The following is a 13,363-nucleotide window of genomic DNA, read 5'->3' on the forward strand; positions in this document are numbered from 1 at the left end:
AGGAGGAAAAAAGATAAATCCTCCTTTGTCACAGAGTCAGCTGGCTGAGTGAGCTGGGAGCTACTCCAACTATTTGCTCAAAGGTATGTACACAGCCCATCCTGGACAGAGCAGACTGAAAAATCCTAGGCCCCAGAGACAAAACCAGACTTCGCTGGAATGCATCAGATTCAGCAGTCCCCTCAAAGACAACAGACAGAGGCCCACAGAGAGCAGTCTGTTCTACGGGCGAAGATCTGCTTGCTTGGCCATCTTGGATTTTCACATCCACCAAGTGGTCTGATCCCTTGCACCATGATTTTGCAAATTCTTATTAGAGCTAATTCTTAATTATTCACTTTATAGGTGATCTAAGGCCTCCTCCCATCCAATCCATCCTTTCCTAATTTCAGTGCTAAGCAGAAGTGACGGTTTGATGATCTGTTCTGAATGATCTATCTGGTGTACCGCTCGCCTCTGTTCACATGTGAGTCCACAGTAGATTTTGTCAAAACATTTCTTTCAACAAGAGTACTGGCTAGCCGACTTGCAAAAGTGTACCATTGGACACAAGGGGGTGAGCCCAGGGAGTATGATTGATAGGCATAAACTGATTTCCACGAGGCTGACGATAACAATTACTCATTCCATCACAACTGCATTTGTGATGTTCTGGATTCACAAAGCCCTTTCCACAGAGGATCTTATCTGATCCCAATGCCAGTACTGGGATGCAGGCAGAGCTAGTGGCATTCTCCCCATTTGACTGTGGAGGAAACCGGCTCAGACAGTTCAAGGTTGCACAGCTGGTGATGCAAGGTCCTGCTTCCAATCCTAGCGTTCTCCCTCGTTACCATCCTTCCTCAGCAATACGCTCTGATCGCCAATATCTGCCTGCTGAAGAAATACACAGTCTGCATTTTTTTTTGAAGAGGCCATCCCCCAATTATAATGCTTCATCTTTCCATGAGACTCTGCTTCAAACTTTATTCCAGTAACTACACCTGTGTGACGGGGAATAGAGTTTTAAGACACATGTTTATTTTAATTCCTCTGGACTGCAAATTCCTAGAGGGTAGCTTATGTCATATTTCATCGCCCCCATTTACTGAGAGTTTCTTTTGTGCCACGTACAATGCCAAATATTTTTGCAGCTGTAATATACTTTAATCCGAGATAGTAAATCTGTGAGCTAGATGCTATAATTATTTCTACCTGAAAATGTGAAAAGTGAAACAGAAAAGATGAGTAATTTGACTAAGGCTACTCGGCCAAAAAGCATCGAGCTGGAATTTGAACCCAGGTCTGACCGATTTCAGAGCCTACGCTTAGAGTTCTCACATTCTTAGTTATGCCCACGCCTCCCTACTCATGCCTACCACCAGGACAAACACTCAAGAATAGTCTGTTGGAATAAAAGAACAAGTCAGTGCTATTCAACACAGTTCAATACATTTAAAAGTATCTCTATAAAGGAAGGAAAACAAAAGGATAGTTGTCAGGGCTGAGCATGTGTAAAGTACTGTGTGCAGGGGGTACAAAACACAGTGTTGAAAAGAAGCAGGGTTAATGCTGTATACAGAGTTATAAAAAGGGGACCTAATAGAGGCTGATGGTACAAACCAGGATAGGATGTGACAAACCAGGATGGAATGTGACAGGCAGAACTGAGCAGAAGAATGATGAGAGGCAGGGAAAGGGATCCTTTCCCTGGAAAGATCTGCCACCTGAACATCAGGTAGGAATTTGAAGCTTCCATAGTAGATAATTCTATAGTCTATCATGATTTACAAAACCACAGTGCTAGCAAGAGACAGTGAGAGGGGAGAGAGAGAGAGAGAGAGAGAGAGAGAATCAAAGCCTGCCGGTCTCTCATTCCAAGAGTAAGGGAATCCCTGAGGTTCTAATGATGGAAGAAAAAGCTTAGGCTCTCTGTTCTCTCAGTTGAGTGGGTTTCTAACCAATTCTTCAGACATAACCCCAAACAGTTCTCATAGTAAGAACCCTGAGCCCCGTCTTCATACTAATGCCAAAACCACTTGAAGAATAGTTACCCATTCTCCAATGTTTTATAAATTGATCGTATGGTAACCAACTGGAGTGACTATAGTTTGAAATTCAACTTACTTGTCAGGATTGCCTCAAATATTCTATCCTCAGTCTTTTTTTTTTTTTTTTTTAAGGATGTTTTTGGAAATAGACAGGAGTCTACACATTATGATTTACTTTGAATCTCAAGGATGGAGAGCAGTCAATTATCTGACAGCAGAAGAGGGAGCAGGGAAACCCACTGAGGAATCGTGTCCCCTCCCACTTCACAGCAACCTTTCTCTTTATTAATTATTAAATTATGATTCTTTCCTGAGTCAATCAGCTCAAAGCTGTAAATGCTTACATGAATCAACGTGACTTACCCCAGGTGAAGTCTCGCCGAATTGAAGGCAGGAAACCATCCTGCAGTGGTCGTCTTCCAATCAAGTAATTATTTACTACGCTGCCATCTGTCTTTATTTTGCTAAGCCACTCCATCAGACACAGCAGAATCCCTATGCTCTGGGATGGTCATAAATCTTGTAGTACTTACACTGAACACTTGACCGCAATATATTGCAGATCACGTTTCATCACTTTATTCCTACCAGTACAATTTGGACTCTTTGTTGTAGTTGGCAAACTTGCTAAATACCTCTGGGAGGCCAACAATATGAAATATCACGTTTTTGGTGTTGTCAGTCAATAAATTGATTTATTAAGAGAACTATCAGCCATCGGTATTGGAAGAGTTGCTGCGGTATACAAGTTAGAATGTTATGAGCATTGATCTTATTTATATACAAAAGTTATTCTCCTCACATAAGCCTGTGACACAGTATAGAAATAATTGTCATTAGCTGGTAAATTACCTATAAAACTGATTTCTATTCACTGCTTTATTAACTACAGTATATAGGCACTCTGAATTGCTAATATTTCCTTTAAATTATAATCTGTGATGACACTGTCGTGCCTGTGTTGGAAAAGCTATGATGATAATCATTAACATAGTGTAATGCAATACTTAAGATTTATCAGGCTCTTATTAAGCCCTATATTACAGTATAATATAATGAAACACAAACTTATTTCTTCCAATTCAAAATCTAATATGAGGGTGGTGTCATAAATTACATAAACTTCAAAACAATGCATGGAAATGTGGCATAAAGTTAATTTCTATCATTATGCTGTTGTTTTTCTGCACGTTCTTTATGTATTTGTATAACACTGTTTTTTATTTACCCTAGATAATTGGTACTTATAATTATTATATTAGCATCCAACTGTATTTTTCCTTTCTTGACTAAGAAGCAGAAAGATTTCAAACATCAAAGTTGATATAAATTGGATACATCCCTTGGGAAATTAAAAGGGGATGCAGTTCACTGCCAGGATTCTTTCAGAAATACTACAAAATTTGCTTGCTGTATCACCTTACAGGACTAAACTGATGGTGCCATTTTGGCGGATGGAGCAGTAAAGGTGGGAGCAATATTTTCCAGCTACATCACATCTTTTGGCTTGAAGAGATCAACATAACGTACAAAGCAAACGTGTAATCTAAATACAAACTGTATTTTGTATTCTCATTTTTTAGATGGGAAAACATTATAGCACAAAAGGCAACAAAGTTAAAGCAAAATGTAGAAAGTTAGCAACGAACAGATCTCTTAATATTAGATTTTTGTAATTGTCCCTAACGTCGTGTCTAACTTATCATAGACAGGCACACCTCCCCCCCCTCCCCAGAGGAATTGTTCCATTCCCATATCTCAGATTTCACTTTGGCTCACCTTATCTTAGTCATTGTTCTCTCTAGATCTCCTTCTTAAAAGATAGAATAGCGGTTTCAAACAGACATAGGTTTGAATCTTACTTCTACCAATTGCTAGCCTTGTGAATCTTGGGTAAACCTCAATTTATTAGCTGTAAAATGGGGACAAAGATAGTGCTTTCTCCATAGGGTAGTTGGGATGACAAGTGTTATATGTGAACATGAAGCATAGACAGGGCACATAATAAATGCTCAAAAATGGTTAAGGGCACCTGGCTGGGCACAGAGCATGCGACTCTTGATCCTGGCATTGTGAGTTCAACTCCATGTTGGGCATGGAGCCTACTTTAAAAAAATGTTAGCTGTTGTTGCTGCTAATGTATTAAGTTCTACTAGAAAGAACTATAAATTAATCATGAACACTGAATGGGAATTAGTATATCCATCTGGAGATGTAAAATGTCCATAAAAGAGAATAGGGGCATAAAAAAAGAAGCCTGAAGGCACCAGACTATCCTCTTTGCTACAATTTTGCACAGGATAGACTCTCACTTTTATTTTTTAAATCTCTTCCCACATAGTCATAGAGTATTCATATCAGACAGTGGTCCCCTAGCCTATATAAGCGCTTGATCTCCAATGTCGTCTTCTTTCTCCTCCCTTACAACACACCAGCGTGGCTGCATCAGGAAGGTCACCTCATCCTCTCACACCGCCTCTGCTATGACGGAGACAACCCTACATGGCCAAATAGCATCTGGACCATCAGGCACCGGCACTCTCGGATCTCTTGCAGGCTTTTCCTTTCTGCTGAACAGATCCAGCAAAATCCTGAGCCTCCTCTACCTGGAGACCAAATGCTGCTAGACAAAAACTGGACAACTAGCAAGACTGCTCCATCTTCAAAGAGAACTGAGAGCACTGTGCACAATCTTCCTCAATCTACCACTCCACTCTTTCAAATCTGCATACCTCATAATTAATCCTTACCTCTTTTGCTCTAATATTAGAAGATGAAGCTTTTTTTTTTTTTCCTGTTTCAAGCCCCTGCTTTCATCCACACCCTTCTCTTGATTCATCCTGTTCCTCCAGAATCTTACTCCATGGGTCATCCTTTTTTTTTTTTTTTTTTTACCTCCACCTTCAATCGCCCGTATTCTCTTAGGCCCATTTCCTCAGTCTGAAAACATCCCCCTCTCTTCCATTCTAAGGTTGATGGGTCTTCCTATGGTAAATCTCCTCAATCTCATTCCTCCCCACTGCATCCAAACTTCTCAAAGTGGTGGGTCACACCCATATTCTCTGCTTCATCATCTCATATTTTGTGTTCAGCCCACTGCAATCTGGATCCTGTCAGCACCGCTCTACAGATACTCGTCTCACTAAGATTATCAATTATCAATTGCCTTGTCAATTGCATTTCATTCACAATCTTACTGGTATTTCCTGCTATATTTGACAATAGTGATGATTCTTATTTGAGCACCATGCTCCCATGGCTTCCATGACACCACAGATTCCTGGTTCCTTTACCTTTCTGAACACTCCTTTCTGTTCCTTCTTTGGGGCTCTTACCCTGTGTCTTAGGGCTCTTGACTAGATGCACCTTTGGATTATTTTTTCCAGTGTCGTTGTTTCAATTGTTACCTGATCTATGATGTCTTCTGTATCAGTCCACTCGGCTTTTGCCATAACACATACCAAAGACTGGGTGCTTAAACAACAGACATTTATTCTCTCACAGTTCTGGAGACTAGAAGTCCAAGATCAAGGTGTTGGCAGGGTGGTTTCATTCTGAAGCCTCATTCCTTGGATTGTAGATGGTTGTCTTTTCCCTTTCCTCTGTGCTTGTCTGTGTCTTAATCTCTTTTCATAATGACACCAGCCATATTGGATTAAGGCCCACCCTAGTGATCTTATTTTATCTGACTTACTTCTTAAAAGACCTTGTCTCCAAATACAGTCACATTCTGAGGTTAGGACTTCACCATAGAATTCATAGAAAATAGTTTGGCCCATAACATCTCCTAAATCTGCATCTCCAGCTCACACTTCTTTAAGACCAGGACTGTCTAACTGCCTATTGGATATTTCTGGTAGAATTTCCCATAAGAGATTATTTAAACCTATTCTTCCTCTGTGTTTCCCATTTCCACAGGCAGCACCACCATTCATGTAGTCAGCCAAGGGGTCTTTTTCATTCCTCCCTTTCCCATATCCCACACATCCAACCAACCCCCACATGTTGCTCTCTGTGCCTCCAAAGTACTCCTGTCCTTTCCTCTCCATCCCTGGCTCTAGTTCAGGCTGTCGTCTTCTCTGCCTTTGATTATCATAAAAATCTTTTTGAGTTTTGATTTGTCTCCCTGTTTCCATTCTAGTCCCCTTTGAGTCCATGTCCCCTCACTTAAAACTCTTCAGTGGTTCCTCATTGTCCGCAGAATATGCCCACACTTTTTAATGCGGCAAATGAGTCTTTTAAAATTAGGATCTTATATCAGCAGCCTCAAATTTCACTATTGTCTGTTCACACTTCCTACTTCAGTAACATGAATCTACTCTGGGTAGCCCATATAACCCATTCTTCCATAATCTCATGTATTCATACCTTTGCTGATGCTCTCCTCTTTGCCAGGAATGTTGTTCCCCAAACTCTCTCATTTCTCTCTTGCCCAACATTGCCTAGTTAACTCTAATCATCTCTAGGGTAATTTCCTCTAGAAAGACTTCTTGGAGTCAGATGCCCTTCTCTCTTTCCCATAATACTCTATTGATATGCTTATTAGCACATGAATGATATACCCATTCCCATTTCTAGGCTGTGAGTCTCTTGAGGATATAGACTTTTATTAGCCTTGGTTTACCCAGCACTGTCATTTACACCATACCTGGTGCACAAGAGACACCTAAAAAAAATAGCCCTTTCTTTTAGTGTCAGTCATCAGTGGACTCTATTTTGAAGTTCATCTAAAGAAATAAGTCACGAATGAGTGCCCTGTCCTAATGGTTCAATGACTCTTTAGATGTGTCCTTTATTTCATACAGAAGAGCGTATGTTTAAACTCTTAAGATTAAACAAGTGTACTAAATCCTCTATAGGGAAAAGCAGAATCACTAATCTGAATTAGGGTTTCTGCCTTGGACTTAGATTAGTGATTCACAGCATGATACATTCAGACTAATTTCCATGTTAGTTGCAAACCAGATCATAGACTCTTAAAAAACAAAATACATGGTTTTTCAAGGAAAGAATTAATCTTCATTTTCTCGAACATCTTGCAGAAATTAATTTGGCAGTTATTTTACCAAAGGTATTTATTTTCAGTGATGCTGGCTTTGTAGTTTGGTGATAAGAAGAATAATTTATGACTGCCCTGGGTTATTCTATATTTCTGTTTAGCAGGACAAAGGCCTTTTGTGTTAGCAATGGGGACAGCCCTGGGAAAGTGGACACACTTCAGGTCAGCACAAGAATAAGTAAGCTCCATCACTGGGGGTTTTGTCTGTGTTGTACACTGCTCTATCCCCAGCACCTAGAAAAAGGCCAGGGCATGGAGTAGGTGCTCAATAAATATTTGTTGGTTGAATAAAGAAAGTACATACCTTGCACTTGAAGAACCTGAGAGATGTCAAACCCTTGGCTGATTCTGACTATGACCACACCAATCTCAAAGTCAAACGCATCACTGAAAGTAGAAGCAAAGTAGTTAGTGATTTAAAAGACTCCTTTAATCCTGAGGATTTGTACTAATAATAAGAGATCCTAAGATTCTCAATGCTAAGATTTTAACGTAACTAAACTATGAAAATTCACTTTAGAATATAGCCAAGAGCTGATGCTGCTTCTGTTAGTTTGTTTTTCTCCTTTTCTTCTTTTTAAAAATGTATTCTGGATAAAGGTAACTAAGTCATTTACTCTGGAACCAATTTTTTCAAATAATACTGTCACCTAGAATTTTGATTAAGAGCTAGTCACATACTTTTAAAATAACTGTTTCTTTTCTAATGTAAGCACATATTTAGAACAGAGAGTTTCCAGGCTACAAAGACTCTTTGAAATTATGAGCCAAATCCCTACTTATTGAGAAAGAATCCTACAGCATTTCTGACATCAAGTTCCTGATTAAAAATATCTCTGGTTCCTCCAAAGAACTTTCACCATTGACTCTGGGCAGACCATTTGAAGCAATGCTTTTTCATGGCAATCCTGTGCCATTAAAGTTGGCTGTTGCCTTCTCTACACTCAACCCAACAGAATTAGATTCTCTAGAAGGAAAAGAAAGGCTCTCTTTCTTTTATGTCTGTTCTTGTAGAATATTTTTTTTCTCTGCTCCTAAATATGGGGCAAACCAATTAGTACTTTGAATTTATTTAAAATTTTCTCCTTGGAGGTTCCTTTGTTCAGTCTCGAATGGATCTAAAGCCTAGCACCCTTCCCACTGAACGTGGCCCTCTACCAGAAATAATGCAGCTTGTGATTGTCTTAACCATAGGCACAAGTTTCTAATAGCCAAAGTGAACCTGAATTTTCAAATAATGATATAAACAAATTCAGTGTAATATGAACATCCATTCAACATTCAAACCATAAGTGATTGTCACCAAGCAACATAGACCCATTCTAGCAAAAGTTGCTAGAAAATAAATTCCCGAGAAATCTTGTTTCTAATTGTCCTTGATTATAAAAAGTAGACAATGTGTTCCACAAAAAATATTTGGATCTTGTGTTAGGCAGAATAATTTCAAACCCCCCAAAGACCTCCACATTCTCATTCCTGGAACCTGTGAATATGTCACCTTACATGGTAAAAGGAACTTTGCAGATATGATTAAGTTAGGGGCCTTGAGATGAGGAGATTAATTTAGGTTATCTGTCAGGGCCCAGTGTCATCATCAGGCTCCTTAAAGAGCATTTGGGAAGCAGGAGAGGAGGTCAGAGTGATAATGAGAAGGATTTGACCCTGCAAGAGCTTTGAAGATGGAGGAAGTGGGCCATGAGCAGTGGGCTGCCTCTAGAACTTAGAAAAGGCAAGGCTAGGGATTCTCTCCTAGAGCTTCCAAAAGAGGATAGAGCCTAGCCCACACCTTGATTTTAGCCCAGTGAATTAGGGTCAGATTTTTAGCCCACACGTCTGTAGGCTATGAAATTTGTAGAGTTTTAAACCACTAAGTTAGAGGTAATTTTTTTTTTACAACAGCCAATGAAAATTAATACATATTCTAATTAAAGTTAAACCATATGTAAGCATATTCTAAACATTTAAAATCTTTTATTCAAAGAAAAATGATAAAATACTATACTATTGTAATAATATCCTTCTGTTAACAATAATACCATGCTTTAAGTCATAAAAAAAAAAAAAAAACCAGAAAGAGAAAATATAATACAATGTGGATATATGATTGTCTTCCTTCTATGTTGACCTCACTGCTATGGCAGTAAAGTCATCACAAGCTGAACTGAGTTTTATACTAGTACAAATTTGAGCCACCTTAACATTGAACTTTACTACCGAGGAGACCAATTATTAATTTGGTATAAAAGCCAGAAGTCTCCTTGGCCTAATATTACTGGGTTTGATTATTTTGGTCCCTTTGAATTCCTAGAATGTTTGGGATGGTGGGGAGGTTGGAAGATGACCCCAGATAATTTTGTATCAACTAATGGATGCTTAATGACTGAAGGTTTACATATGTCTTCCTGTTTGTTCCAACCCTTTTCTTCCGAAGATGAAGATGAAATTTCTTTCCTCTCCACCCCTTTATTCCCTTCTTCCCCCTGCCCCCCACCCCGGGGTAAAGATGAGATTTTACTGAAGAATCTGGATTATGGAGAGCGGATCTGATCTGTTTCCAAGAATGGTCAGCAACGGACTGTGATTCTAAATATATCAAAATGCTGGTTGCTGAGCTTGGTAAAATTCTGACCCTGAGCACCTGCTTTGGCCTTAACCTACTGAACTCAGGGCACCAGCAGGGGCCACATGGCAGCAGGTGGCATCCAGGCTTCATACCTTTGGGAAACACAATTTGGGAGAATGCATTTAATACACAGGTTCTCTATGTTAGGAAGATTATCAAGTGAATTTCTGTTTGGTCAGTAATGCATATAAATTTCAGAAGATGAAAATGATCTTCTTATACTTTTCAATAAACTAATACTAGAATGCTTTTGTAATGTTCCCCAAGTCTCCCCCAGATAATGATAAATATGATGCTCGCTCTAGCAGGGGCCAGCAACCCAGCCTGGTATAAGAAGCACTATGTATGTATATGCTTGTTTTGAAGGGGTAAGGCTTTCTTTCCTGTGTATTACAGATTTTTAAAGTGCAGCCAGATTTCGTGGGGCACAGTCTCTGCCCTGAGGTATGGAATCAGAGCAAAGCCAGACTCCAGACAGGAACTCTTCCATTTTCAGAGCTGTTGACAAAAGATGGCTGTTAGCATAGCTAACATTGCCCCCCGGTGAGACAAATCTGGTTAAATATTTTTAACCGTGGAAGAAAGGCTCAGTTTTCAAGAATGGTGACTGAAGACACTCTGAGACTTTCCATATGGGAAGAATTTGTTTTCTCTTATTCAGAAGAAGGAAACAAGCCAGATAATACTTGGGCTTTACACGTACTTTTGGGGGCAGCAGAGCATTGTGGTCATGAGTCTAAACTCGCAATTCAATTGTCCTGGAGGGCAATTCCGGCTCTGTCACAACACTGTCATCCTTGGCAGGTTACTTAATTTTTAACATCTGTATCTCTACTTATAAAACAGGAAAAGTATTAGTACTACAAAGGCTTTTTGGGAGAATTAAATGGGATAATTCATGTCGAGGACACAAGCCTGCGACCTGCTAGTCTTTTCGGGACTATCATTATTGCCCTTGTCCCAAGACTTCCCCAATCTTTAGATATGAGATGTCACGTTCCATTTAAAACTCACTTTTTGTTTTTTTGTTTTTTTAAAGATTTTTATTTATTTATTTGACAGAGAGAGACACAGCGAGAGAGGGAACACAAGCAGGGGGAGTGGGAGAGGGAGAAGCAGGCTTCCCACTGAGCAGGGAGCCCGATGTGGGGCTCCATCCCAGGACCCTGGACTCATGACCTGAGCCGAAGGCAGACGCTTAATGACTGAGCCACCCAGGCGCCCCTCACTTTTTGTTCTTAAACCAACACAGAGGCACTGATACATGACAGCCTCATGGCAGCAAAGGGGGAGCCGAGGCTCTGGGGTAATAAACTCCTGATCCAAGGCTCAGGAGAAGACAGTGACTGAACTGGGCACACCAGCCAACCCAAGTTCCCTGGTGTTCTGAAAGACCATTTCCTTCCTCACCTAGCTGTCCTTTGCTCTTCATCTTGTGAATAGGTTTCAAGATTTTAACCCTTACTATTTACCTTTTTCTTTGACATCGAGTTCCCTCCACCCTGCCTCCTCAGACACTACGATCCCATGCAGTTCTACTGGCGGCAGTGTTTTTTCACTTTGGTAGAGAATTCAGGGTACCAGGGGAATGTCTTCTTCTCAGGCAATTTAATCTGGTACAACAACCTGTTATGTACTGCCCTGGTTAGTGCTTTGTAAACAAGAACACGTCCCAAAAGCCATCACTTACTGTATGATTCCCACATAGTTCTCAATCTCTGTCAAGGGAGCTTTCCTCCAGTTTTTTTTATATCCAATCACCAGAGTGTTTGGTTTCATTCTTCCCAAGCCCGAGGCCTAAACAGAGGAGATAAACACATGGGCAATCCTTTCCATACCAGGAAACTACCACTGCAAATGAAAAATAATGTCCACAAGAGCACTGGAGTAATGTCCTGAAGATTTCTGAAGATGAGATTACATTTTAGTGCATGTCCTTCATGCCCGTACCCAAGCATAAAATAGAAAGATTAGTTCTAAATCATCTCAGCCATAAATGGATTTTAGATGACAGAAATGTAGCTTTTCTAAATTAGCAGTCATTTGCATGTCTTCTGACACACTCATTAAAATGGTTCAATAATTTAAAATCAAGTGAGGGTCGGCTTAACCGTTGGCGTGCATGTTGTAACTTAGTGGTTCAAAGCTCATTTCCACCTGTTTTATCCATAATGCCACTAGCAATAAAATCCATGTTTGGAAAATGCTTAGATGCAAGGATCACTGAAACTTCGCCTTGTATCATTTCATGAAGAGTAAGTGAGCTATGTCTCCAGGACCTAATCCTCTTGCAGGACAGTATCGTGAATAGTCATCTTCCACTTCAGGTTTCACTCTCCCCCATTAGATGGCGGGATATGGCTTCCAGTTAATTAAACTTCACTCAGCAATATCATTGAGCACCTATTAATTGCAAAGTGTTATGGTAGGTGCTGTGGAAGAGCAGTGAGGCATATTCTTTGGCCCTAAAGAGCTTAGAATAATGTGAAGGAGGCAAGATATACAGAGATAATTATAATTCAAGTGCACATGCAGTAGGAACTCATATGGAAGCATAAAGGAAGAAACCTTGAGTTCCAGCTGTGGATTCATGGCTGGCTTCAAGGGAGAGGTGACATCTGCTCCAGATCTTACAGATTGGTGAGAGGTTGACAAGCATAGAAAGGAGAGCAGTGGGAGTGAAAGAAGGACACTCTGGGTCACAGGAAGAGTGAAACCAGTGATCAGAGTGGGACATGTTGAAGGGGGCAGTAGCAAGCAGGAGGAGATGGGCATCGATGGGAGGGCTCCTGCCCCCACATTTGTTGTGTTTCTCCTAGAATTGTACAGGTAGCAGGACAACTCCTTGAGCTCTCATTTGGTGCTCGGCAGGATGGAGCTCAACTTTTTTGTGACTATAGTTTGGGGATGTGGTCATTCGTACCATTAATTCTTAGATGCAAAGGAGGCTTTATCCAAAATGGTGTAACGACCCCAGTGTTTCCCTTTAATACTGCCCTGTCCTGCCCTTTTGTCCTGGTCCCTCTGTACTCCACGTTTCTTTGAGCAAATTCGAGTGAACAAGCTTTCTGCATTGTTAAATTATTTTTACATTTTCTTCCAGATTCATATAACAATTGTTTTCCAGACCTGTCTTTTATCTCCCTGCTTATTCCATGTCAGTCCACCCATTCCTCACTGAAAATTTTATTTACCAATCTTTTGTGATAATTTTACCTGAAATGTGTAACTTTCTCAACATATTTCACCGAAGAGCTACTGAAAAGTAACTCGCTACAAAAAAAGTCAGCCTCTTAAAATGGCATCTATTTACATGACCTAGCAAATTCATAACAGATGAAAAGATGCTCATTGGGGGTAATAGGTCTTTCAGAAATGGTTTCTCTGCGTGTGCAGCTACTTTGCAAGAGTTCTTCAGGAATATTAGAGACAGGAATGCACCAAGTACTCTTAATCCCCAAAATACTACAGTTTAATCAATTTTTTCTTTCCAGCCTGCATAAGCATCAGAGTTACTGGACGCCGTCCTGAATTTTGACACTCCTGGAAGTGGTAACTCTGAAAGTGAATACATAACTTGGTTATATGTAGAATCAGGGCTTTCCAACCACATTAAAGCCAAAATGATTAGAAAGCCAAGCCCTACAGTTT

At 40.2% G+C, this 13,363-nt stretch overlaps 1 protein-coding gene across 3 annotated transcripts in view; it reads right to left on the reverse strand.

Annotated features, from left to right (window-relative positions):
- SLC12A1 (solute carrier family 12 member 1) overlaps positions 1–13,363 on the reverse strand; it is an 85,223-nt gene that overhangs the window by 20,332 nt on the left and 51,528 nt on the right. For all 3 annotated transcript variants that reach the window (XM_036075955.2, XM_036075956.2, XM_036075954.2), the window contains exons 18-19: positions 11,403–11,509; positions 7,394–7,476 (exon numbers count right to left, since the gene is read on the reverse strand). In XM_036075955.2, coding sequence (XP_035931848.2) covers positions 7,394–7,476; positions 11,403–11,509 — 190 coding nt within the window. The remainder of the gene's footprint in view (positions 1–7,393; positions 7,477–11,402; positions 11,510–13,363) is intronic.

The sequence above is a fragment of the Halichoerus grypus genome, chromosome 8, assembly GCF_964656455.1.
Source record: "Halichoerus grypus chromosome 8, mHalGry1.hap1.1, whole genome shotgun sequence".
NCBI lineage: Eukaryota > Metazoa > Chordata > Mammalia > Carnivora > Phocidae > Halichoerus > Halichoerus grypus.